Source organism: Drosophila miranda, assembly GCF_003369915.1.
Source record: "Drosophila miranda strain MSH22 chromosome Y unlocalized genomic scaffold, D.miranda_PacBio2.1 Contig_Y1_pilon, whole genome shotgun sequence".
Classification (NCBI taxonomy): Eukaryota; Metazoa; Arthropoda; class Insecta; order Diptera; family Drosophilidae; genus Drosophila; species Drosophila miranda.
The window spans coordinates 31,042,869-31,065,771 of NW_022881603.1; the positions used below are offsets into that span (position 1 = coordinate 31,042,869).

The window sequence follows — 22,903 nt, forward strand, 5'->3', positions numbered from 1 at the left end:
AAGCTGTGCGAATTCGGATGTGTCTTTTTATACAAATATATAGATCCAAGTGAATTTGAAAACGTTGTGCAATCAAACACGTGCCAAGTAAATTGAAGTTCTGGTGGACTACATTATTCCTTTTGGATTAAGAAAAAATAAAAGGTATTTGGACCTTACAATAGTGACACAGCTTTAACAGTCTCGTATCATAGGGCTGGAAATCTTACTACGTTCGACACTGGGAAAGAAAAACCAATTGACCCCCCCTCCAAGAACGAGGTCGTCAAAGTCCATCGATTTCTTAGTAGATCTGGGAAAGACCTCGGATTTCCCAGGAACCAGCATCTACATAAACCAACGATAACTACAACCAAATAAACCAGAAAGAGCCGTTCAAAGATATACTAGAGTGAAACCCGAAGTTATGTGGATGCATACTTGAGCTGAAGTACATTTTGGAGTAAGACGAGAAGAATAGTTTTCTTCGTCACCCTTCTCGCTTATGAATTAAGCGCGCGGCTAAGGCTTTCGCATGTAGTTCTTCGCAATGTGTGGAGTGGCTCTCAAACTGTGAAAATAAAACATTATTCTGCGGCGATCCACACTGCCGTTTAATAGTCGTCGTGTGAAAATGTACCAAAGTATTAGTTTTGAGTCTCGTCATGAGATTTTCCATTTATTAAAGATTAGGCTATGCACTAACTATTTTTGTATTGTCTAGATTTAAAAAGGAAAAAAAAAAAAAACCAATAATGTATATAATTACCCATAATTAGAAATTAGCGCAAATGAAAACCACATTTTTTCAAGATCCGCCGTTGAGTGGCAAATCGTCGTCGTACGGGTATGGAAATGGAAAGAAAATCGGTGTTTCATCCGAATTAGAAGTGAATACCTGTATATTCATAATTTTTCTCCCTTCCTCAGAATATGTTCCTACGTCGCCCCTTGAGCTCAACGGACACGCCGGATAATTCGTATAAAGTATGAGTGAGTTACGAAACTTCCTTAAACGGAATTCTCGAGTATTTTCGAAATATATATCTGTCTTATAAAACTTCTATTCCGGTATATAAAACAACCATATCCGTGCCATAATTTAAAGCGGATCGGCTACTAATTTTTCTTTCACGTTTGCCTTCTAGTTATATAATTATCATATTTTTCTCTTCTTTCCTCTCTACACATAAGTCCTATATACATATACACATATAACTAGGTATAAATGAATACTATTTCCTCCTTCTTTATTTAATTACTTTATGCTAAGTTTATACTTATCTGGAAAACCATGAAGTCCAAACCCTTAAATTTTGAATTATTAAATAATAATTAGTAGATAATAATGGAACATTAAACCTTTCGTGTTTGTCCTGAGTAGAGCCTGAGGAAGTCCGATGATCAAATAGAGATGCGCTCGATTAGGGTTATGCTGTCGATTAAACGGCATACAAAGGTAGGGAGGGTAGAGAAGGGGTCAAAGTCATCTGAGTTCCCCAAGAGCGACGGAATATAGCCTGACTATTTGTCGGTAGTCGGTTAAACAGTTAGTTAAAATTCACATTCTTTTCTTTTTGATTTCTTTTGTAGAGTTCCTTTTGAACATTAAATCAAGTGTACCTAAAACATCTTTGCGAATGTGTTCGTATAGCAGATAGGAGAGTAGGAAAGATCCCACGACATTCCGGCGTGCTAGTTAGAGCATAGCTAGAGGTACGCTTTCCGAAATCCTGCTATACTATTGGTGTCTGACCGTCAAAAAAAGTATGTACAACCTCCATCCGTACATACAATCTAACACCTCTACGAATATGAATTTCTGGCACATTACACTGTGCGGCTGTGCGAGCTGTCCGATTCCCCTTTGTACTCCGCTTGTGTGTATTAGTGAGTTCGCTGCACTGCCTACCGCACTGCACTGACCGAATTGTCGCGACAGAGAAATTAATAGCCAGCAATGCGTGTATGTAGGTGTATGTAAGTGTGTTTTAGCACCGAATTGTGCTTAACCGACGAAAATTTGCTAGGGCTAACGAATGTCGATCGCGAATGATTATTAATTGACACTGCAACTCAGAGATCACGTCGGGGTCACCAAATTTTATGTGGAGATATTGTTTTTTATCCCCAATCGGCCGACTAATTATTTCGAATTAAACAAAACTCGGCGCAGAAATAAAATTACGATATGTTCTTTAATGCGTGACATCCAAATTGCAAGTGTGGCTTGCCTGCCCTTTACATTGCCGCTCCGATCGCTAAGCGCAGCTTCGCTCGGCCGACGTCGGTAGGCAGACGCAAAGCGGAGATAGCGAAGAGCGAGCTGGCAGAGAGCGTTTAGCAGGGCAAGCAAGTGCAAAGCTTTAACAAACAAATGAGTGACATAGACATAAGTAACAAACAAAATAAGCGGCTGAGGGCCAAGAATTAGGTGCTATTTGGCAAGCAGCTAATCGGCTGGGTTCTGCTCCGAACACATATATTTTATAAAATACCTACAATTTGTACTCAAAATGAATTTGAAAAACCTCTCCGTAGCAGATTTTTTGGAGCTCTTTTAATTTTCGACGGTAGGATTAGAAAATATATGTTCCAAACTTTTAAAATGTCTTCAAATATACAAACTTAGTGCACTTCACCCTTTTTTCTACTTTTGACAAATGTACTGTTTATCAATTTCGAGCTTTAAATTAATCATTATTAAAATATCATTATTTAATCATCATTATTTCAACCCACATTAATTGCGAGTTTCTCTATTGAATATTCCTAAGAAATATTCGTGTTGATTATAGGTATCCCCGAAATTTTGCAAACTAAGAATCGCCTGGACTATAAATCGATTAACGGTTGATCGTTGGACATAGTCAGAAATGCTTTTGGGACTCTGAAACATTATCCTACCAAACATACCAGGTTGTATATGGCTTAGTCGTTGACAACTACTTCCAATTTTTTACTTTCCTATATACTTAGTATAATGGTATGCTTTACACTTTGACGTAAAGCAATGTGCATACGTTTATGGGAACATAATCTGAGAAAGACTAAGAATTCCTGTGGTCCATTTATTATTACCTAAATTGTTTCCTTAATTTTTGCCTCCTGTAAAGTTTCATTCTATTTAAAAATTTATTTCGATTGTTTTCTTTAGAAAATATTATTTATTTTCAGTGTGCTGTTCATATTCTAAGTTGTATGCAGTGAGTCGGGATATTCGAAGCCCAGACTTTCTGCATCGAGTCGAAGTGATGTCCTTGTCGATGATGTGCCTATTCCTTGCTGGGGTGGGCCTGGATCCAGGCCAGAGACTTCAGGATGGCCTCTGGGATTGGTGGGGCGACGGGCAGAAGATCGCTAGTGGGCTGGTAGCCATTCTCATCGGCCTTGTAGGCGACGCGAACGTGGACACCCTCGGGGGAGACCCACTCGAAGACGCCATCAATGTTGCCGTGCACATCGCCGCTGGCCTGGGAGGCAGAGCCGTCGCTCAGGGAAACCACTGTCTTGAAGCCATCGGGATTCACCACATTGACCAGCTCCTTGACCTCGGCATTCTCGTTGGCGGCCACAAGGGCGGCAAGGGCGCAGACAAGCAGCTGCAAGGGATATCCGTTATTCGAATTGTAGATTATCCAAAAGCGCTGGTGGGAACGGGAATACTTACGATCTTGAACATTTTGATTTTGTTTCAGCCAATAGAACTTGTGATACTGATATGGGACCAAGCATCGCTTTTTATAGGCCGAAATCAAGCCGCGGAACTCGAAGCTGATGCAACCCGTTTTAAATTAGCATTTATTTCTAGCATAAGCGGTGCCCGCCCATATGGACTGAAGTATCAAATGCAAATCTTCCTGATGTTTAATCGTATTCTAAAATCATTCTTCATTCACGTGATGTGCAATGTCCAGGAGAGCGAGCGCATTAGCAAGCTCCATGTTTAATCATCTGAAATATAAGCTTGAATCGAACGGAAACAGTCTTTTTCTATGACATACATGCACATTAAAAATGTTCTATTAACTATGGTGTCTTTTATATAGATATGCTTTTTTAAAAATTAATTAAAGATCCGAATCAAAATTTATTTTTGAAGTAGTTGCGGAGCATATTTTTCGGGGTCTTCGAAACCTTAATTCGAGTACGAAATCATGACAGCTCTGTCAGAAAGCTGCATTTTTGTTAAAGTTAAAAGCTATTAGGTGTGTTTCAGAAATGTTTTATACTCTGAAAATTATATTGGGAGATTACTTGTTTCATTTGGTCTGATTACGAATAGAGGGAAGAACACTTCCCTACTTGTATGTTGGCGATAAAAGTATATACATATACGAATCAAAAGTCTTTACTAGCTAGGAGAACGAGTTTTTTTTTCAGGATTTAGTTCATTTCATTCTCGGACCACAGGTACGTGGAAACTGTCTTCTCCTTCTCAGTACCGAAGCCAGTCCGATTCCGGAACATCAGGCGGACAAACTGGACTCGGTACTCTGATTACCTCTGTCGTGTTCTCCCTGAGCCCCCATCTGAGGAGGAGTTCTCCACGGAGGCCACGACTCGTCTTCTTAAGATCTTTACCGACGCCTGCAATAAGGCGCTCGACAAAGCATGCCTCTCTGGCAAGAACAGAGGCCGGAGGAAACCTGAATGGTGGAATCCGAAACTGGGTGAACTCCGGAAAGCCTCCCGGAGACTCTTCAATAAAGCTAAGGCTGAAAACGTTGAGCAAAACTGGGCCGAATACAAGGCCAGTCTGTCAACCTACAACAAAGAACTTAGAAAAGCTAAACGCGCCTCCTGGCGTAAGTTCTGCAGCGAAATCGAGAGTAACTCAGAAGCCTCACGCTTGCGCAGAGTTCTCTCGAAGACAACACCCTCCCTGGGCTACTTGAAGAACACCGACCAGTCGTGGACTACGTCCAGCGAGGAGTCGCTAAATCTTCTCCTAAATACCCACTTTCCTGGCTGCGATGAAAACAGACCCAACTACCTCGCGCCTCCTTCTGTCGCCTCAAATGCCATCCTGAGACTGCTAAGCCAGGAGAACATTTCCTGGGCGATCAGAAGCTTTAAACCCTACAAGTCCGCGGGGCCAGACGGCATTTTTCCTGCCCAACTGATTCACGCGGGATATAAAGCCATTAACTGGCTCAAAATAATTTACGAGGGAATCTTCTCCTGACACCTGGCTTCAGACCAAAGTCGTATTCATACCCAAGGCAGGCAAGCCCTCGCACACTGCCCCAAAAGATTTCAGACCCATAAGTCTATCGTCTTTTCTTCTAAAGGCGATGGAGCGGCTCCTGGGGCTGCATCTAACGGCGTGCATTCCGTCCAGTCTGATCTCAGACTCCCAGCATGCCTATCGGAAGGGAAGATCCACCGAAACGGCCCTACACTCAATCACATCGATCATCGAAGCGTCCCTTAATTTTAAGGAGTACACCCTAGTAGCCTTCCTCGACATTAAAGGCGCCTTTAACAACATCCTTCCGACCGCCATCACGGGCGCACTGACGGATCTGGGCGTTGCCTCCAGGACGGTGAGCCTGATCGATCAGATGCTACAATGCAGGACGGTTGAGGCATCACTGGGGACGTCAACGTGTACCAGATTTGTCAGCAGAGGCACACCGCAGGGCGGAGTCCTCTCGCCCCTCCTATGGAACGTGGCAGTGAACACACTGCTGCGGGAGATAGAGGGGGGTGGCTGCCGTGTGGTGGCGTACGCGGACGATGTTGCCATAGCATTCTCCGGAAAATTTCCGCAGACGTTGTGTGAGTGCATTACAAGTACTCTCACGAAAATGTCGAATGGGCAGACAAATGCGGGTTAGGCGTCAACCCGTCTAAAACGGAACTGGTGCTTTTCACTAGGAAGTACAAAGTTCCGGTACTGATTCCCCCAAGACTATGTGGGGAAACGCTAGTCTTCAGCAACAACGCCAAGTATCTTGGCCTAATCCTCGATAGAAAGCTCGATTGGAAATTGAGCATAGAGGATAGAGTAAAGAAGGCCACAGTGGCCCTCTATACTTGCAGGAAAGCCATCGGACTAAAATGGGGAATGACCCCCTATATAGTTCGGTGGCTCTACACCGCCATCATACGACCAATCATGCTCTATGGAGTGGTGGTATGGTGGCCAGCCTTGGACAGAAGGACATGCCTCAATAAACTCAGCAGAGTTCAACGCATGGCAGAGCTATGCATAACTGGCGGGCTACGCACTACTCCAGGGGAAGCCCTGGATACTGTGCTGGACCTCCTCCCTGTGGATCTCATGGGAAAGAAGGTGGCAACACTTTCCGCCCTCAGAATGAGAGAAGCCAGACTGTGGAAAGCATCCGCGGTTGGGCACTCGGGAATCCTGATGAGACTCCCGCAATTACCAGAGAGGACAGATTACTGTATCCCCAGTGATCACCTCTCGACGCCCTTCCAGGTATCAATCCCATCTAGGGAGGACTGGGAGATGGGCGAACCAGGACCTGCAAATGCGGTCCACTTCTACACTGGTGGCTCAAAGCTAGACGGCCGCGTGGGAGGCGGAGTCTACTGCAGCGAGCTGGAAATCAGTCATTGCTTCAGGCTCCCGGACCACTGTAGTGTGTTCCAAGCGGAGATTGAAGCCATCAAGGCGGCCATTTCTATAGTCTCCAAACTACGTCTAGACACGCACTTAGTGTGCGTTTTATCGGACAGCCAAGCGGCTATTAAAGCTCTAGGCTCAATATCGTCGAGCTCAGCGACTGTTAAAGACTGCCGCAGATCTCTGCACGAGATCGCAGAGCAGTTGGATCTCTTCCTTATATGGGTCCCCGGCCACAGGGACATCGAGGGGAACGACGCCGCCGACGAGCTAGCCAGGCAGGGTACTACGATCCCTCTCCTATCGGAGAGGGAGCAGGTAGCGATGCCCTTAGCTACGTGCAGGCTCCTAACGCACGAATTGTTCGAGCAAAATGCCAATAGGAGATGGCAGCAAACCGTCTCCTGTAAAGTCTCAAGATTGATATGCTCATATCGATCGAAGAAGCGCTCAGCAGAGCTGTACAGACTCAGCAGAGCACAGTGTTTTGCAGTTACTCGAGCCATTACGGGACACTGGCAGATCGGCACTCATGCCTCCAGACTGTCAATCCCTCATAACGACTTCTGCAGGAGTTGTCGCGACGAGGAGGAGGAGGAATCGGTCCTCCACTTCTTCTGCCATTGCCCAGCCCTTGGAAATCCTCGTCTTCGTATTCTCGGGGCCGCTTTCCTCGCGGACATTTCGGGCCTGTCCGAAATCAAACCAGGGACCTTGTCCAAATACATCCAAGCCACCGGATGGGACTGCCCTTAATCCTGCAGTAGTCTGCTCTCACGGTTCAGGAAACGAGAAGGGGCACATGCCCATGCGGCAACACAACGGACCTTCTATAGGTCCAAGTGAGCTTGGGGGCGGGAGGCTCTTATCCCCCCCCTCCCGGCTACCGCCTTAACCTAACCTAACCTAGTCCATTTCATTTCATTTCATAATCATTTTAAGGGACAAATATTATGACTTATTGGACTTACGTTGCCAGGTCCTCATAATTTAGGTTTACGGTTTAGGGTTGTTCGGAAAGATAAGCAAATGTCATCACAATATACCTTGAAAGGCTTATACCATAATCTTCATTTCTGCTACGCAACTCTTCTACGTCTCTAGTTATAAGTAATTTTATACCCAATTGACAAGTTCTCTAGTTCAAGGACAGAACACAGGTTACTCTACTGCACCTTCCCTGCATTATCGCTATTAAAGCATGTCTCATTTTAGCTTCTATTCAGAAGCTTAAAAGCCGTTTTTTGACATTTGTTTCGCTGTTGTTGAGAGGAGAATTTATTGGCGCAGTATTGGCTAGCTTTATGGATATGTCCGCCATCGAAGCCCGAAATAAAAAGCTTTGCTCGAGTAATTGTGAGAAACAAATGGATTAAGAATCATATATAAAGACTGTGCTCGAACAGAGTTAGTTATCAGTCAACGTTCGTTCACGGAAAGACAGAAATCAAGGATCAAAATTGTTCAAGTTTGTAAGTTGCTCAAATGATTACTTTTGGACTCAAGGACTCAACTACTCACGGACTCACTTACATATTGGCCGTTTAGGTAATGGGCTTCGCAGTTTTGGGACTGGCAGCCGCCGTTGCTCCCGTTTCCCGCTCGGACGATGTCCACGCCGAGGTCAAGGTCCTCAGCTCGGACGTTCGGGCCGATGGCTTCGACACCGATCTCGTGATTGATAACAGCATTCAGCAAGCCGCCAGCGGTGACATCCATGGAAATGCCCACGGTAGCTTCAGCTGGATCTCGCCCGAGGGCGAGCACGTTGATATCAAGTATGTGGCCGATGAGAACGGCTACCAGCCCCAGGGTTCCGTGCTACCCACGCCACCACCAATTCCGGAGGCTATTGTCCGTGCCCTTGCCTGGCTGGAGGCTCACCCCCAAGCTCCGGAGCACGGAGCTCATCATTAAGGCTACCGCTGGATATGGATCGATCAACGGACTGTCCTATGGATGCATATCTCCCTAGTTGTGTAGCCGTACTACTTGATTTCCAGAAAAATACATGCATATGCCTAAAGCAGTAAAAACGAGGGGGAACGTTGTGAGTTGCTGCGGACACCGCAACTCTACAGTTATACCCGATACTAATTCAGTATGGCTTTCCTCCGGCAGACGCCGCTAATATTAAACGACACGACAAGGAGTGCGTGCGAGAGAGACAGAAAATCAGTCTGAGCGTGACGTCGGGGGCTGCGTAGCCAGTGCAAATTGATTTGTTCCTTTTGGCTATAAAAATTATCTGATCTGGTCCAGATTCAGCAATCTGATAGATATGGTCGTTATCTATGATTCTGCGTTTTTAGTTTTCTCGAATCTGCAATATTGTGGATGCAACAGATTTTCGTCCTTTGTGGGGGCGGAAGGGGGTGGGGCGAAATTCTGAGATATACGTTTTATAGTGAGATCTAACAGAAGTGCGGATACCAAATTTGGTTACTCTAGCCTTAATAGTCTCTGAGATTTGTGGATGCCCCAGATTTTCGTCCTTTGCGGGGGCGGAAGGGGGTGTGGCGAAATTTGGACCCGAAACGGTCAAGGTCCGATATCACAGGAGTGTGGATACCAAATTTGGTTGCTCTGGCTCTTATAGGTTCTGAGATCCTTGAACTCATATTTTGCAATTGGCAAAGCCGACCATGAAACCTGTGTGTTAGAGAGAGACAAAGCGAGAAAGAATGAAATTGTTTTCTTGATTCTGGCTATAATAATTATACGATCTGGTTGAGATTTTACACTCTAGAACATATAGTCATCCTCTACGATTCTGCGTTTTTGGTTTTATCGTATCTTTAAAAATGTGGATGCCACAGATTTTCGTCCTTTGTGGGGGCGGAAGTGGGCGGGGCAAAGTTTTGAAATATTTTTGTAGCAGTGACATATCACAGAAGTCTGGATCCAAAACATCGTTGCTCTAGATTTTATAGTCTTTGAGCACTAGGCGAACAGAAGTGCGGATACCAAATTTGGTTACTCTAGCCTTAATAGTCTCTGAGATTTGTGGATGCCCCAGATTTTCGTCCTTTGCGGGGGCGGAAGGGGGTGTGGCGAAATTTGGACACGAAACGGTCAAGGTCCGATATCACAGGAGTGTGGATACCAAATTTGGTTGCTCTGGCTCTTACAGGTTCTGAGATCCTTGAACTCATATTTTGCAATTGGCAAAACCGACCATGAAACCTGTGTGTTAGAGAGAGACAGAGCGAGAAAGAATGAAATTGTTTTCCTGATTCTGGCTATAATAATTATACGATCTGGTTCAGATTTTACACTCTAGAACATATAGTCATCCTCTACGATTCTGCGTTTTCAGTTTTTTCGTATCTTGTGGATGCCACAGATTTTCGCCCTTTGTGGGGGCGGAAGTGGGCGGGGCAAAGTTTTGAAATATTTTTGTAGCAGTGACATATCACAGAAGTCTGGCTACAAAACATCGTTGCTCTAGCTCTTATAGTCTTTGAGCACTAGGCGCTGAAGGGGACGGACAGACGGACAGACGGACGGACGGACAGACGGACAGACGGACAGACAGACATGGCTCAATCGACTCGGCTATTGATGCTGATCAAGAATATATATACTTTATGGGGTCGGAAACGATTCCTTCTGGACGTTACACACATCCACTTTTACCACAAATCTAATATACCCCAATAAAAAGTCCACTTATCTTAGATAAATTCTTTCAGGCACCCCAATCGCGACAGCTTACTTTACCCCTTAGTCAGTCATAACATACTCGTATTTACGATTCTGGTTTTGTCACCTCGAAGCGAATCTAATTAAATCTAAATGTATCAGACAGCCAGATTGGTCAAGACAAAGGGGAACACTTTTTAAACTCCTAACCCAAGTAAAATAGAAATGTCTAGGAATCTGAAATCTGCAATTATTATCAGAATATTTTAGTTACAATGCTTTCACATTCACCGGGATTACATCCACGGGATGTGTGTAATAACAGCCGTGGGGATCGCCTTTAAAGCTATTTTTGTTTGATATATCACATTGAATAATTATATTTGATTTTAGATAATTGTATTTATTTTTACATCATGCTGTTCAAATCCTAACTAAGCAGCAGCAACTAAGGAAATTCCGAAATTCCGAAATGCACATCGCCGCTGGCCTGGGAGGCAGAGCCGTCGCTCAGGGACACCACTGTCTTGAAGCCATCGGGATTCACCACATTGACCAGCTCCTTGACACTCGGCATTCTCGTTAGCGGCCACAAGGGCGGCAAGGGCGCAGACAAGCAGCTGCAAGGGTTGATTATGATTACCTGGTCCTATGTAACGCTATCCAGGCTTGGAGATACTTACGATCTTGAACATTTTGATTTGGACTCTGATTTGTTTGCCTGACTATAAAACTTGTGAGACTGATGCCAAAATAAATGCGATTATCGCTTTTATACGCTAAAGTCAACCTTCAAGCTCGAGCTCGAGGCTGATGCAACCCGTTTTCAATTAACATTTCGGTTTCGTTTCCCATCATCTTTATCAGATCATCATATGTATAGAGTTTAGACGATTAGGACAATAAAAACTGTGTTCTGCACTTTTTTGTACTCTTCTATGCAAATTACCTCCATTATTATTCTGAAAATATTATCTGAGCAGGTTCTGTGATCCATTTAAAGCGACTTCCAGTGGCAGTTTAGATATTTCGTTGATTATAATCCGCCGCATGATTATCCAGACTATAACGGAAATTCTAAGCAAGCTCGTGCAGACAGTAATTAATTCATAAGAAAGTCAATATTCCAGTTTAGAATTGTAAAATGCTCGATCTAGTTGTTGCGTCAGATTAAACATATTGTGGAGATAATGTTTTTTATCCCCAATCGGCCGACTAATTATTTCGAATTAAACAAAACTCGGCGCAGAAATAAAATTACGATATGTTCTTTAATGCGTGACATCCAAATTGCAAGTGTGGCTTGCCTGCCCTTTACATTGCCGCTCCGATCGCTAAGCGCAGCTTCGCTCGGCCGACGTCGGTAGGCAGACGCAAAGCGGAGATAGCGAAGAGCGAGCTGGCAGAGAGCGTTTAGCAGGGCAAGAAAGCGCAAAGCTTTAACAAACAAATGAGTGACATAGACATAAGTAACAAACAAAATAAGCGGCTGAGGGCCAAGAATTAGGTGCTATTTGGCAAGCAGCTAATCGGCTAGGTTCTGCTCCGAACATTCACCCCCCGTTGGAAGGCAAAGGCTTTCAACAGATCCATCCTGAAGGGGCAGAACCGCTAATTTTCCAACGGCCCTCTTGAAGATGCTTGCTTGGGCGCAGCTGGCGGCTACGCTGGAATGATCGTCGAACGCAGAAATCGGCGCTTCTTTACGAAGGCGGCTTGTCGTGATTACGTCTTGATCATCGGGAACCTCTGTAATTGTATAGAATGGCAGGAAATTTGGCAATGTAGAAATTGTTGAAAGTTGAATTTCATTTAGCGTGGATATGTAGGTTTTTAATATATGGAAAAGTTCGCGCTGCAGTTCCTGATTCTCCGATCGCAGTTTTTCCACTTGCACCTGGCACTCGAGCAGCTGCTTCCTGCATTGCTGCTCTAAGTTTTGGTACTCCAGCGTTGTGGGTCGAAAATCGTCAATAGAGATGCACGAGGAATTTTCAAAAGCGGCTAAAGCTGCACGCTTATTCTCCGAGCTATCAATGCTTCCTGATACTATCCAACCAAGTTTTGTCTCCTGCAATGTTGGCAATTGGGCTGATAGTCGAATCTGTCCGACGCACATTAAATCGAAGAACAAACCAGAACCTATCAACAGATCGATACGTTGGGGCTTGGAGAAATTAGGATCAGCTAGTTTTAGATTATTCGGCATTGGCCAATCCTTTGCGTCTAGGCCGAAGTTAGGCTGCATTTCCGTAATTGAGTTGGTGACAATTGCAGCGAAGGAAGCTCGATAGCTTGCGTCCTGGGATTGTACAACTATATGTACAGACTTGCTCGAAGGTAGAATGGAATCTCCGATTCCAGAGATGTGAACATAAGACGAGCGATGATCCAACTGCAACTGATCAGCAAGTCTAGATGTTACAAAGTTTGCCTGTGATGCAGAATCCAAAATGGCACGACATGAGATAAGTGCTCCATAACGATCTGTTACATGGACGAGGGCAGTAGGTAGCAACACGTTCTGGCTAGGCTGAGATTTCTGGATCGAGGGGGAGGGCTGGAACACCCGCTTGCTAGAAGCACAGTCGCGGCCTCTTGCTGGATCGATTCCTCGGCCGGTGAAGAGGAAGATGAAGCACCAGTTCCCGATGGAATGTGGAGTAGCGTGTGATGTTTGGCCTGGCAATGCCTGCAAAGTCCTGACCTGCACCTCTGCAATTCATGGCCTTTGTTGAGGCAGTTCAAACACAAGCGGCTCTTCTTTGCTTCTTTGTGTCGTTCAAACGCAGAGAGATTCAGGAATGCCTGACATCTAGATATGTAATGCTCGGAGGAATTGCAATGGTTACATATGGGGTTAGGATGGTCGTTACTGGAGGTGATAAGGGTGACAGGTTTGTCTTCTCCCACCTGTTGACTAGGACTTGTTGCCATGGCTGATCCCAAATTCTCCAGCATCCGACATCTCGCTTCCAGAAATGAGGCCATGCTTGACCACCGAGGCAATCCTGACGTCGGCAAGTTCTCATCCCATTTCTCCTTTGTTTTGTGGTCCAGTTTCGTGCCTATGATGAAGATCAGCAACCCATCGGATATCTCCTGCGGGGTCGCCAAGGTCTGAAGTGCCCGCAAGTGCGAATTGATTTTGTCGCTGAGCGCGCGCAAGCCGATAGCCGAGCCCTTCTCCACCCCTTGCAGCCCGAAAATAGCCTTGACGTGTGCCTGAAAATGTAACAGTTTATTATCGAATCGCAACATTAGTAAATTCAACGCCTTGTCGTAATTCTCCTCAGAAAGTTCCAAGGAACGAATCGTATCCAGCGCAGCACCATCTAGACATCCACGAAGATATTGGAATTTTTCGATGATTGGTATACGATGGTCTTTGTGCACCATTGTCGAGAACATCGAGTGGAATTCTGGCCAATCCATGTAGTTCCCACCGAATCGCGGAAGCTGCAACTCGGGCATTCGAGAACGGCCTATACTATTATAGGCGAACAACGACGAATTCCCCTCGAGAGTATGCCGAGCCGTTCAATTGGCAACATTTACCGTGCGAGCAGCCATCAACTCCCGCGACAGCCTGGACCTAACCTTGACATAAACATTCGAAAAGTCCAGCCGGGCATCATGGGCTAACTGCAGGAAATCCAGCCTTTCAAGGCTCGTTTGAGCGGCATCGAAATCCGCATTCATTCGCTCGATTTGCTCTAAGCGAGCTTGAAGTTCTGCCTCATCTAACTCGGCAAGCTCTTCCTTGGTAAGAAAGCGATCCATGGCCTTTAGTTGGCGCGCGATGGACTCGGCCTTGTGCTTGTAGAAATCTACATCACTCGGCATTGCTGCGTTCGCGACATTGGTAGGCTCAGGTGCTGCCATGTTGAGGTTTTAAAAGAGTCTCTCAGCACGACCGAAAAAGACACCCTGTATACGTATAAACGTGGGAACCGAAAGCAAAGGGATTACAGCTAATGCCTTTAGCTGTGCGGCTGTGCGAGCTGTCCGATTCCGCTTTGTACTCCGCTTGTGTGTATTAGTGAGTTCGCTGCACTGCCTACCGCACTGCACTGACCGAATTGTCGCGACAGAGAAATTAATAGCCAGCAATGCGTGTATGTAGGTGTATGTAAGTGTGTTTTAGCACCGAATTGTGCTTAACCGACGAAAATTTGCTAGGGCTAACGAATGTCGATCGCGAATGATTATTAATTGACACTGCAACTCAGAGATCACGTCGGGGTCACCAAATTTTATGTGGAGATAATGTTTTTTATCCCCAATCGGCCGACTAATTATTTCGAATTAAACAAAACTCGGCGCAGAAATAAAATTACGATATGTTCTTTAATGCGTGACATCCAAATTGCAAGTGTGGCTTGCCTGCCCTTTACATTGCCGCTCCGATCGCTAAGCGCAGCTTCGCTCGGCCGACGTCGGTAGGCAGACGCAAAGCGGAGATAGCGAAGAGCGAGCTGGCAGAGAGCGTTTAGCAGGGCAAGCAAGCGCAAAGCTTTAACAAACAAATGAGTGACATAGACATAAGTAACAAACAAAATAAGCGGCTGAGGGCCAAGAATTAGGTGCTATTTGGCAAGCAGCTAATCGGCTGGGTTCTGCTCCGAACACATATATTTTATAAAATACCTACAATTTGTACTCAAAATTAATTTGAAAAACCTCTCCGTAGCAGATTTTTTGGAGCTCTTTTAATTTTCGACGGTAGGATTAGAAAATATATGTTCCAAACTTTTAAAATGTCTTCAAATATACAAACTTAGTGCACTTCACCCTTTTTTCTACTTTTGACAAATGTACTGTTTATCAATTTCGAGCTTTAAATTAATCATTATTAAAATATCATTATTTAATCAACATTATTTCAACCCACATTAATTGCGAGTTTCTCTATTGAATATTCCTAAGAAATATTCGTGTTGTTTATAGGTATCCCCGAAATTTTCCAAACTAAGAATCGCCTGGACTATAAATCGATTAACGGTTGATCGTTGGACATAGTCAGAAATGCTTTTGGGACTCTGAAACATTATCCTACCAAACATACCAGGTTGTATATGGCTTAGTCGTTGACAACTACTTCCAATTTTTTACTTTCCTATATACTTAGTATAATGGTATGCTTTACACTTTGACGTAAAGCAATGTGCATACGTTTATGGGAACATAATCTGAGAAAGACTAAGAATTCCTGTGGTCCATTTATTATTACCTAAATTGTTTCCTTAATTTTTGCCTCCTGTAAAGTTTCATTCTATTTAAAAATTTATTTCGATTGTTTTCTTTAGAAAATATTATTTATTTTCAGTGTGCTGTTCATATTCTAAGTTGTATGCAGTGAGTCGGGATATTCGAAGCCCAGACTTTCTGCATCGAGTCGAAGTGATGTCCTTGTCGATGATGTGCCTATTCCTTGCTGGGGTGGGCCTGGATCCAGGCCAGAGACTTCAGGATGGCCTCTGGGATTGGTGGGGCGACGGGCAGAAGATCGCTAGTGGGCTGGTAGCCATTCTCATCGGCCTTGTAGGCGACGCGAACGTGGACACCCTCGGGGGAGACCCACTCGAAGACGCCATCAATGTTGCCGTGCACATCGCCGCTGGCCTGGGAGGCAGAGCCGTCGCTCAGGGAAACCACTGTCTTGAAGCCATCGGGATTCACCACATTGACCAGCTCCTTGACCTCGGCATTCTCGTTGGCGGCCACAAGGGCGGCAAGGGCGCAGACAAGCAGCTGCAAGGGATATCCGTTATTCGAATTGTAGATTATCCAAAAGCGCTGGTGGGAACGGGAATACTTACGATCTTGAACATTTTGATTTTGTTTCAGCCAATAGAACTTGTGATACTGATGATGATATGGGACCAAGCATCGCTTTTTATAGGCCGAAATCAAGCCGCGGAACTCGAAGCTGATGCAACCCGTTTTAAATTAGCATTTATTTCTAGCATAAGCGGTGCCCGCCCATATGGACTGAAGTATCAAATGCAAATCTTCCTGATGTTTAATCGTATTCTAAAATCATTCTTCATTCACGTGATGTGCAATGTCCAGGAGAGCGAGCGCATTAGCAAGCTCCATGTTTAATCATCTGAAATATAAGCTTGAATCGAACGGAAACAGTCTTTTTCTATGACATACATGCACATTAAAAATGTTCTATTAACTATGGTGTCTTTTATATAGATATGCTTTTTTAAAAATTAATTAAAGATCCGAATCAAAATTTATTTTTGAAGTAGTTGCGGAGCATATTTTTCGGGGTCTTCGAAACCTTAATTCGAGTACGAAATCATGACAGCTCTGTCAGAAAGCTGCATTTTTGTTAAAGTTAAAAGCTATTAGGTGTGTTTCAGAAATGTTTGATACTCTGAAAATTATATTGGGAGATTACTTGTTTCATTTGGTCTGATTACGAATAAAGGGAAGAACACTTCCCTACTTGTATGTTGGCGATAAAAGTATATACATATACGAATCAAAAGTCTTTACTAGCTAGGAGAACGAGTTTTTTTTTTCAGGATTTAGTCCATTTCATTCTCGGACCACAGGTACGTGGAAACTGTCTTCTCCTTCTCAGTACCGAAGCCAGTCCGATTCCGGAACATCAGGCGGACAAACTGGACTCGGTACTCTGATTACCTCTGTCGTGTTCTCCCTGAGCCCCCATCTGAGGAGGAGTTCTCCACGGAGGCCACGACTCGTCTTCTTAAGATCTTTACCGACGCCTGCAATAAGGCGCTCGACAAAGCATGCCTCTCTGGCAAGAACAGAGGCCGGAGGAAACCTGAATGGTGGAATCCGAAACTGGGTGAACTCCGGAAAGCCTCCCGGAGACTCTTCAATAAAGCTAAGGCTGAAAACGTTGAGCAAAACTGGGCCGAATACAAGGCCAGTCTGTCAACCTACAACAAAGAACTTAGAAAAGCTAAACGCGCCTCCTGGCGTAAGTTCTGCAGCGAAATCGAGAGTAACTCAGAAGCCTCACGCTTGCGCAGAGTTCTCTCGAAGACAACACCCACCCTGGGCTACTTGAAGAACACCGACCAGTCGTGGACTACGTCCAGCGAGGAGTCGCTAAATCTTCTCCTAAATACCCACTTCCCTGGCTGCGATGAAAACAGACCCAACTACCTCGCGCCTCCTTCTGTCGCCTCAAATGCCATCCTGAGACTGCTAAGCCAGGAGAACATTTCCTGGGCGATCAGAAGCTTTAAACCCTACAAGTCCGCGGGGCCAGACGGCATTTTTCCTGCCCAACTGATTCACGCGGGATATAAAGCCATTAACTGGCTCAAAATAATTTACGAGGGAATCTTCTCCTGACACCTGGCTTCAGACCAAAGTCGTATTCATACCCAAGGCAGGCAAGCCCTCGCACACTGCCCCAAAAGATTTCAGACCCATAAGTCTATCGTCTTTTCTTCTAAAGGCGATGGAGCGGCTCCTGGGGCTGCATCTAACGGCGTGCATTCCGTCCAGTCTGATCTCAGACTCCCAGCATGCCTATCGGAAGGGAAGATCCACCGAAACGGCCCTACACTCAATCACATCGATCATCGAAGCGTCCCTTAATTTTAAGGAGTACACCCTAGTAGCCTTCCTCGACATTAAAGGCGCCTTTAACAACATCCTTCCGACCGCCATCACGGGCGCACTGACGGATCTGGGCGTTGACTCCAGGACGGTGAGCCTGATCGATCAGATGCTACAATGCAGGACGGTTGAGGCATCACTGGGGACGTCAACGTGTACCAGATTTGTCAGCAGAGGCACACCGCAGGGCGGAGTCCTCTCGCCCCTCCTATGGAACGTGGCAGTGAACACACTGCTGCGGGAGATAGAGGGGGGTGGCTGCCGTGTGGTGGCGTACGCGGACGATGTTGCCATAGCATTCTCCGGAAAATTTCCGCAGACGTTGTGTGAGTGCATTACAAGTACTCTCACGAAAATGTCGAATGGGCAGACAAATGCGGGTTAGGCGTCAACCCGTCTAAAACGGAACTGGTGCTTTTCACTAGGAAGTACAAAGTTCCGGTACTGATTCCGCCAAGACTATGTGGGGAAACGCTAGTCTTCAGCAACAACGCCAAGTATCTTGGCCTAATCCTCGATAGAAAGCTCGATTGGAAATTGAGCATAGAGGATAGAGTAAAGAAGGCCACAGTGGCCCTCTATACTTGCAGGAAAGCCATCGGACTAAAATGGGGAATGACCCCCTATATAGTTCGGTGGCTCTACACCGCCATCATACGACCAATCATGCTCTATGGAGTGGTGGTATGGTGGCCAGCCTTGGACAGAAGGACATGCCTCAATAAACTCAGCAGAGTTCAACGCATGGCAGAGCTATGCATAACTGGCGGGCTACGCACTACTCCAGGGGAAGCCCTGGATACTGTGCTGGACCTCCTGCCTGTGGATCTCATGGGAAAGAAGGTGGCAACACTTGCCGCCCTCAGAATGAGAGAAGCCAGACTGTGGAAAGCATCCGCGGTTGGGCACTCGGGAATCCTGATGAGACTCCCGCAATTACCAGAGAGGACAGATTACTGTATCCCCAGTGATCACCTCTCGACGCCCTTCCAGGTATCAATCCCATCTAGGGAGGACTGGGAGATGGGCGAACCAGGACCTGCAAATGCGGTCCACTTCTACACTGATGGCTCAAAGCTAGACGGCCGCGTGGGAGGCGGAGTCTACTGCAGCGAGCTGGAAATCAGTCATTGCTTCAGGCTCCCGGACCACTGTAGTGTGTTCCAAGCGGAGATTGAAGCCATCAAGGAGGCCATTTCTATAGTCTCCAAACTACGTCTAGACACGCACTTAGTGTGCGTTTTCTCGGACAGCCAAGCGGCTATTAAAGCTCTAGGCTCAATATCGTCGAACTCAGCGACTGTTAAAGACTGCCGCAGATCTCTGCACGAGATCGCAGAGCAGTTGGATCTCTTCCTTATATGGGTCCCCGGCCACAGGGACATCGAGGGGAACGACGCCGCCGACGAGCTAGCCAGGCAGGGTACTACGATCCCTCTCCTATCGGAGAGGGAGCAGGTAGCGATGCCCTTAGCTACGTGCAGGCTCCTAACGCACGAATTGTTCGAGCAAAATGCCAATAGAAGATGGCAGCAAACCGTCTCCTGTAAAGTCTCAAGATTGATATGCTCATATCGATCGAAGAAGCGCTCAGCAGAGCTGTACAGACTCAGCAGAGCACAGTGTTTTGCAGTTACTCGAGCCATTACGGGACACTGGCAGATCGGCACTCATGCCTCCAGACTGTCAATCCCTCATAACGACTTCTGCAGGAGTTGTCGCGACGAGGAGGAGGAGGAATCGGTCCTCCACTTCTTCTGCCATTGCCCAGCCCTTGGAAATCGTCGTCTTCGTATTCTCGGGGCCGCTTTCCTTGCGGACATTTCGGGCCTGTCCGAAATCAAACCAGGGACCTTGTCCAAATACATCCAAGCCACCGGATGGGACTGCCCTTAATCCTGCAGTAGTCTGCTCTCACGGTTCAGGCGACGAGAAGGGGCACATGCCCATGCGGCAACACAACGGCCCTTCTATAGGTCCAAGTGAGCTTGGGGGCGGGAGGCTCTTATCCCCCCCTCCCGGCTACCGCCTTAACCTAACCTAACCTAGTCCATTTCATTTCATTTCATAATCATTTTAAGGGACAAATATTATGACTTATTGGACTTACGTTGCCAGGTCCTCATAATTTAGGTGTACGGTTTAGGGTTGTTCGGAAAGATAAGCAAATGTCATCCCAATATACCTTGAAAGGCTTATACCATAATCTTCATTTCTGCTACGCAACTCTTCTACGTCTCTAGTTATAAGTAATTTTATACCCAATTGACAAGTTCTCTAGTTCAAGGACAGAACACAGGTTACTCTACTGCACCTTCCCTGCATTATCGCTTTAAAGCATGTCTCATTTTAGCTTCTATTCAGAAGCTTAATAGCCGTTTTTTGACATTTGTTTCGCTGTTGTTGAGAGGAGAATTTATTGGCGCAGTATTGGCTAGCTTTATGGATATGTCCGCCATCGAAGCCCGAAATAAAAAGCTTTGCTCGAGTAATTGTGAGAAACAAATGGATTAAGAATCATATATAAAGACTGTGCTCGAACAGAGTTAGTTATCAGTCAACGTTCGTTCACGGAAAGACAGAAATCAAGGATCAAAATTGTTCAAGTTTGTAAGTTGCTCAAATGATTACTTTTGGACTCAAGGACTCAACTACTCACGGACTCACTTACATATTGGCCGTTTAGGTAATGGGCTTCGCAGTTTTGGGACTGGCAGCCGCCGTTGCTCCCGTTTCCCGCTCGGACGATGTCCACGCCGAGGTCAAGGTCCTCAGCTCGGACGTTCGGGCCGATGGCTTCGACACCGATCTCGTGATTGATAACAGCATTCAGCAAGCCGCCAGCGGTGACATCCATGGAAATGCCCACGGTAGCTTCAGCTGGATCTCGCCCGAGGGCGAGCACGTTGATATCAAGTATGTGGCCGATGAGAACGGCTACCAGCCCCAGGGTTCCGTGCTACCCACGCCACCACCAATTCCGGAGGCTATTGTCCGTGCCCTTGCCTGGCTGGAGGCTCACCCCCAAGCTCCGGAGCACGGAGCTCATCATTAAGGCTACCGCTGGATATGGATCGATCAACGGACTGTCCTATGGATGCATATCTCCCTAGTTGTGTAGCCGTACTACTTGATTTCCAGAAAAATACATGCATATGCCTAAAGCAGTAAAAACGAGGGGGAACGTTGTGAGTTGCTGCGGACACCGCAACTCTACAGTTATACCCGATACTAATTCAGTATGGCTTTCCTCCGGCAGACGCCGCTAATATTAAACGACACGACAAGGAGTGCGTGCGAGAGAGACAGAAAATCAGTCTGAGCGTGACGTCGGGGGCTGCGTAGCCAGTGCAAATTGATTTGTTCCTTTTGGCTATAAAAATTATCTGATCTGGTCCAGATTCAGCAATCTGATAGATATGGTCGTTATCTATGATTCTGCGTTTTTAGTTTTCTCGAATGTGCAAAATTGTGGATGCAACAGATTTTCGTCCTTTGTTGGGGCGGAATGGGGTGGGGCGAAATTCTGAGATATACGTTTTATAGTGAGATCTAACAGAAGTGCGGATACCAAATTTGGTTACTCTAGCCTTAATAGTCTCTGAGATTTGTAGATGCCCCAGATTTTCGTCCTTTGCGGGGGCGGAAGGGGGTGTGGAGAAATTTGGACACGAAATGGTCAAGGTCCGATATCACAGGAGTGTGGATACCAAATTTGGTTGCTCTGGCTCTTATAGGTTCTGAGATCCTTGAACTCATATTTTGCAATTGGCAAAGCCGACCATGAAACCTGTGTGTTAGAGAGAGACAAAGCGAGAAAGAATGAAATTGTTTTCTTGATTCTGGCTATAATAATTATACGATCTGGTTGAGATTTTACACTCTAGAACATATAGTCATCCTCTACGATTCTGTAGCAGTGACATATCACAGAAGTCTGGATCCAAAACATCGTTGCTCTAGATTTTATAGTCTTTGAGCACTAGGCGCTGAAGGGGACGGACGGACGGACGGACGGACGGACGGACGGACGGACGGACGGACAAACGGACAGACAGACAGGGCTCAATCGACTCGGCTATTGATGCTGATCAAGAATATTTATACTTTATGGGGTCGGAAAAGATTCCTTCTGGACGTTACACACATCCACTTTTACCACAAATCTAATATACCCCAATACTCATTTTGAGTATCGGGTATAAAAAACATTTGAGAGCTGCGGCAAGGGCCGAGGCTCTACTTTTATACCAGGTACTCAGTCAGTACTATATACGTGGTTTTATGATATGTGTAATCTGTACAATATTTATTAGAGTAATTATACGTAAGCGCTGGAACTGGTATCGGCGCCGGATGCCGCATGCTCTCTCTATCTCCCTCTCTCGATCATTTGATTAAGGCGGTAAAATGGCAGTTGCACTTGGTTTGAAACTTACTATTTACTCACTACTACTAATACTTAGTACAGTTGACTACGGATTGGAGCTCAATTTAACAAGTCCAATAGGTCATAGGACGGTATTACTCCTGGCGGATTTTCTAGCTAGGAATTTTACAAATAAAAGTGTAACTTACCCAAAAATAAGTATCCAATACTAGCTTCTATGCCAACAGCTTATACAACTCGTTCGGATAAAAGATTCTATGGATTTGCTACCTCTCAAGCCCATAGCTCAGGAATATATTCCCCGATTTCAGTATATTTAGTCTAGTAACTGTGCGTTAATTAATTAAACGATCGTTTAATTGTATGAAGAATTAAGCAGAAAATAAATGTTTTCGTATCGTCACATGTTAAAATTTTAAGTGACAATGAATTTGGCTCTTTCTGATGAGTTTCAAACTTCATGTATTTTGTAGGTTCGATGAACGTTTGAATATATTGTAAGCTTAAGGTCCATAGACCGATTGTATCTATAGAAACTATATAAAATATGACACTTTTCGTGTTAAGGATGGTTGTATGATGTTCATCTAAGAATTGCATATATAAATATGTATATATCTGTGTAAGTTAGATTATAAACAAATTGGGAGGGATGTTGAACTTGTTAAATTTAA

The 22,903-nt window shown here is 45.3% G+C and overlaps 4 protein-coding genes across 6 annotated transcripts; 2 read left to right on the plus strand and 2 right to left on the minus strand.

Moving 5' to 3' along the window:
• Nucleotides 1-3,123: 3,123 nt before the first annotated feature.
• LOC117192026 (larval cuticle protein III/IV-like) lies at nt 3,124-11,010 on the minus strand. 3 transcript variants are annotated; one of them, XM_033396745.1, is made up of 2 exons: nt 10,906-10,932; nt 3,124-3,581 (listed from the first exon to the last, which is right to left on the minus strand). In XM_033396745.1, the coding sequence occupies exons 1-2, from the start codon at nt 10,915-10,917 to the stop codon at nt 3,255-3,257; spliced, it is 339 nt and encodes a 112-aa protein (XP_033252636.1). In that variant the 5' UTR covers nt 10,918-10,932; the 3' UTR covers nt 3,124-3,254. The 3 variants fall into 3 exon arrangements, with proteins under 3 accessions (XP_033252636.1, XP_033252635.1, XP_033252639.1); XM_033396744.1 differs by lacking the exon at nt 10,906-10,932 and adding an exon at nt 3,650-3,738; XM_033396748.1 differs by lacking the exon at nt 3,124-3,581 and adding an exon at nt 10,600-10,842 and having other exon boundaries at nt 10,906-11,010.
• Nucleotides 8,126-8,613, plus strand: LOC117192025 (larval cuticle protein 2-like). Its single transcript, XM_033396743.1, has one exon. It carries the CDS (start codon nt 8,129-8,131, stop codon nt 8,492-8,494), a length of 366 nt encoding a protein of 121 aa, XP_033252634.1. The 5' UTR covers nt 8,126-8,128; the 3' UTR covers nt 8,495-8,613.
• A 4,508-nt stretch (nt 11,011-15,518) lies between the features above and the next one.
• Nucleotides 15,519-16,132, minus strand: LOC117191189 (larval cuticle protein III/IV-like). The gene is made up of 2 exons (XM_033396130.1): nt 16,045-16,132; nt 15,519-15,976 (listed from the first exon to the last, which is right to left on the minus strand). Exons 1-2 carry the CDS (start codon nt 16,054-16,056, stop codon nt 15,650-15,652), a joined length of 339 nt encoding a protein of 112 aa, XP_033252021.1. The 5' UTR covers nt 16,057-16,132; the 3' UTR covers nt 15,519-15,649.
• Nucleotides 16,133-20,525: 4,393 nt separating this feature from the next.
• Nucleotides 20,526-21,013, plus strand: LOC117190968 (larval cuticle protein 2-like). Its single transcript, XM_033395956.1, has one exon. The coding sequence runs from the start codon at nt 20,529-20,531 to the stop codon at nt 20,892-20,894; it is 366 nt and encodes a 121-aa protein (XP_033251847.1). The 5' UTR covers nt 20,526-20,528; the 3' UTR covers nt 20,895-21,013.
• Nucleotides 21,014-22,903: the final 1,890 nt, after the last annotated feature.

Coding starts and splice junctions, on each gene's coding strand:
- LOC117192025 (XM_033396743.1), top strand. CDS start 8,129: ATGGGCTTCGCAGTTTTGGGACTGGCAGCCGCCGTTGCTCCCGTTTCC.
- LOC117190968 (XM_033395956.1), top strand. CDS start 20,529: ATGGGCTTCGCAGTTTTGGGACTGGCAGCCGCCGTTGCTCCCGTTTCC.